General features: G+C 37.4%; 1 protein-coding gene across 1 annotated transcript; it reads right to left on the bottom strand.

Annotated features, from left to right (window-relative positions):
• Nucleotides 1–619: 619 nt before the first annotated feature.
• TM35_000113300 (uncharacterized protein) lies at nt 620–2,767 on the bottom strand (the record flags this gene model as incomplete). The annotated part of the gene is made up of 1 exon (XM_029025039.1): nt 620–2,767. The coding sequence occupies one exon, from the start codon at nt 2,765–2,767 to the stop codon at nt 620–622; it is 2,148 nt and encodes a 715-aa protein (XP_028883862.1).
• Nucleotides 2,768–3,016: the final 249 nt, after the last annotated feature.

Genomic DNA, 3,016 nt, shown 5'->3' with positions numbered 1-3,016 from the left:
TTTAAACTTCATAATAAGAAGAAAAAAAAAAAAAGAAGGAAAAAGAAACAGAAAGCATATAGTAAATAAAAGTGAAAGAAAAAAAAAAAAATAATAAAATAAAGGAAAAGAGAAGTAAACGAATAACATACATACTCGTATTTATCATCTAAAAAAAAAAGACAATAAACACACACTCTTTTACTTCATTTTTTCTCTTTTACTTTATTTTTTTTTTCTCTTTCTTTCTTTTTTTTTATTTTCATTTTTTTTTTTTAACTTTCTCCTGTCACTACTATCAAAATTCCAACATCACAACAACAAAGCACTATCGAAGAAAAAATCAACGTACACGACCACAAAGTTAAATAAATATATAAATAAATAAATAAATAAATAAAAAAAGGACAAACATCAGAGGACACTTTAGGAGAAAAAAAAAAAAAAAGCCACACACACACACACACACCCCTACACAAAGATCAACAGAGACGACATCTACATCCGTATCTAATTTAGTAATAAAAACAACAGAAATAAGAAGCTGTCCGTATTCTTTTTTATCTTTTCTCTTTTTCTTCCTTTTCTTATTATTATTATTATTATTATTATTATTATTATTATTACTACCACTCTTGGATTATTGACCCACCCCAAGAAAGGAATTCCTCTCCATTCGAAGAAAGTCATAAAATTCCATCGCAACCCGTTCTTCTTCGGCTACAATATCCAAGAAATCCCTGTAAAGAAGCAGGAGACGCACTTCCCCCTCATATCGTGTGGCTGCAATACTTTTCTCTTCTACCATTTGTGCAACCAAATTACGCTGACGAAATACACACAATGAACCCAAGCGAGAGTCTCTTCTCAGGAATGTGGAGGGTATCGTACTCACCCACAGTTTACTTCGCTCGACCAAGTGTGCAAGGCCATTAAACCTAGCAGACTCCGACACAACAATCTCCTTACGGGCAAAATACTCCATACGCAGAATAAGCAGAAGATACTTCATAGAGGAAGAAAAACACATGGGGTAAATAGAACGAGATGGTGGCAACCCGCAAAGTCCAACATCTCGTGAATTCATGAGTTCTGAGCTGCTTGGATATTGTACAATTGCTTTTGTGGGAGTGGCCAGTGTCTTTGGTTGTGATGTGGTGGAGAGACAGGCGTTGTGTCCCCAGGGGAGACTACAGGCGGATGAATACATCAGAGAGGCGTCAGGGGCGGAGGAGGAGGCGCCAAGTAAGGCATCACTGCAGAGAGATGCAGAATACATGGAATCCTCATCAATGAAATTGGGGCCGTTGTTACCAGGAGTGTTGGCGGTATTATTATTATTATTATTATTATTATTAATATTCGCATTGCTGCTGTTGTTGTTGTTGTAGGGACCAGTGAGAGAGGATGTGCTGCCGTATGGAATACGTTTACTGTGAGATGCCACCATCGCACTTTTTGGGTGAAGAAGATCATAAGTGGCAAATAAAGCATCCGCACGTGGTGGAGTGCGGCGATCACCTAAACGAGATCGTATTGTCATTGGTACATTACGTAAAGAACGTAGATAAGATGTCCACTGTGTCCAGTTACTACCATAAGAAGTTAAACTACCACCATTCTTAATACTACTACTACCATCAATACTTGGTAACATGGAAACGGAAGCATTATTTTTCGAATAAGCGGAGAAGAGAACATCTCTCCAAATAGCGTAGCGTATATGATGGGAAAAACGTGTTAATAAATAAATACGTGAGGCAGTCATCACACGTTGATATTCTTGTATTTTTTTATGATCTACCACTTTCACTTGTTCTTTTCCCACATTACTACCACTAGTATTATTATTATTATTATTATTATTATTATTATTGTTCAAATGGGTTTCACGTTCCACAAGGGTATTATCTTTATTACTCCCTCGTTGTCTCCGCCATGGACGCACCATTTGCCGCCAACTCCATCGTGTATTATCTTTTGCAGGTTTCTTTGGTATCAGCATCTCTGGTAATTGGGTATCATCATATGCTGTGAAGGGCTCATCCACATCATTCCAAAGAAGAAAGTCTAGAAAGGTTTCAATCATGGTAGAAACAATAGAAAAAAAATTGGAATTATAACTGAGACTCTGCCGCATAATACGCCATCTTGCGGTATTTTCATCCATAAAAAGTGTATAGAAATCCACGGCGTGTTCTCTCCATATTTCCACTCGACATTCCATCTCTCGTGAGAATAAATTAAATAATAATGCCTGACGGTGTTGTCTGCTAAAAGTACTCTCTTTACAAAACGTTGGGAATCTCAATAAAGGTTTCTTTTCCCCCGTCTGTTTACAATCAAGGGGTACTAATTCCACACTCTTAGCGGGTACAACCTCCTCTGCATGGAGAATAGGAGTTTCTGCCAACGCTATTTTTAATGGAGATGCTTCCCTACCTCCCAAGAGAACTGAATTCCGTTTCACACTTACTACTCCTACGCCTCTACTACCATTTCCTTCTTCCTTCTCTTCTTCTTGTAAAGTTACGGTTTGAATGACCTGCCCGGTTTCAAATTTTGGAAAGGGATAATTATGGCCAGTATCGTGTTCGCCTTGTTTACTTTCTTTTCCTTCTGTACTACTCACAATAAAACTCCTACTGTTTTCCAGTGGTGGTAATACGATTTCCTCTACTTCTGTCTCTCGCTTATTACGCAAATAGGACCAACTCTTTCCACCGGAGGAATCAGACCTCAGACTCACCGCGTTAATTCGCATATCGTGTGAAGGTCTGGATGACATGAGTTACTCACAGAGAGAAGAAGAAAAGAAAAAAAAAAAAAAACAAAAGAAGAGAGATAGAGAGATAGAGACAGTGAGAGAGAGAAATACTGAACTTAATCGGAATGATACGATTAATAAATGCCCCCCTCTCTCTCTCTCTCTCTTTGTGATCTGTTAAAGAGAAAATAAAAAAGAAAAAACAAACGGTAAGAACTTCTTTCTTTCCCGATCTTCCACATACAATAAATAAAAGTAAAAAAAAAAAAA

This window comes from Trypanosoma theileri, assembly GCF_002087225.1.
Source record: "Trypanosoma theileri isolate Edinburgh chromosome Unknown TM35_Tth_11_V1, whole genome shotgun sequence".
NCBI classification, from domain to species: domain Eukaryota; phylum Euglenozoa; class Kinetoplastea; order Trypanosomatida; family Trypanosomatidae; genus Trypanosoma; species Trypanosoma theileri.
The sequence above is the reverse complement of the archived record's forward strand: the minus strand, read 5'-3'. Positions and strand labels throughout refer to the sequence as shown.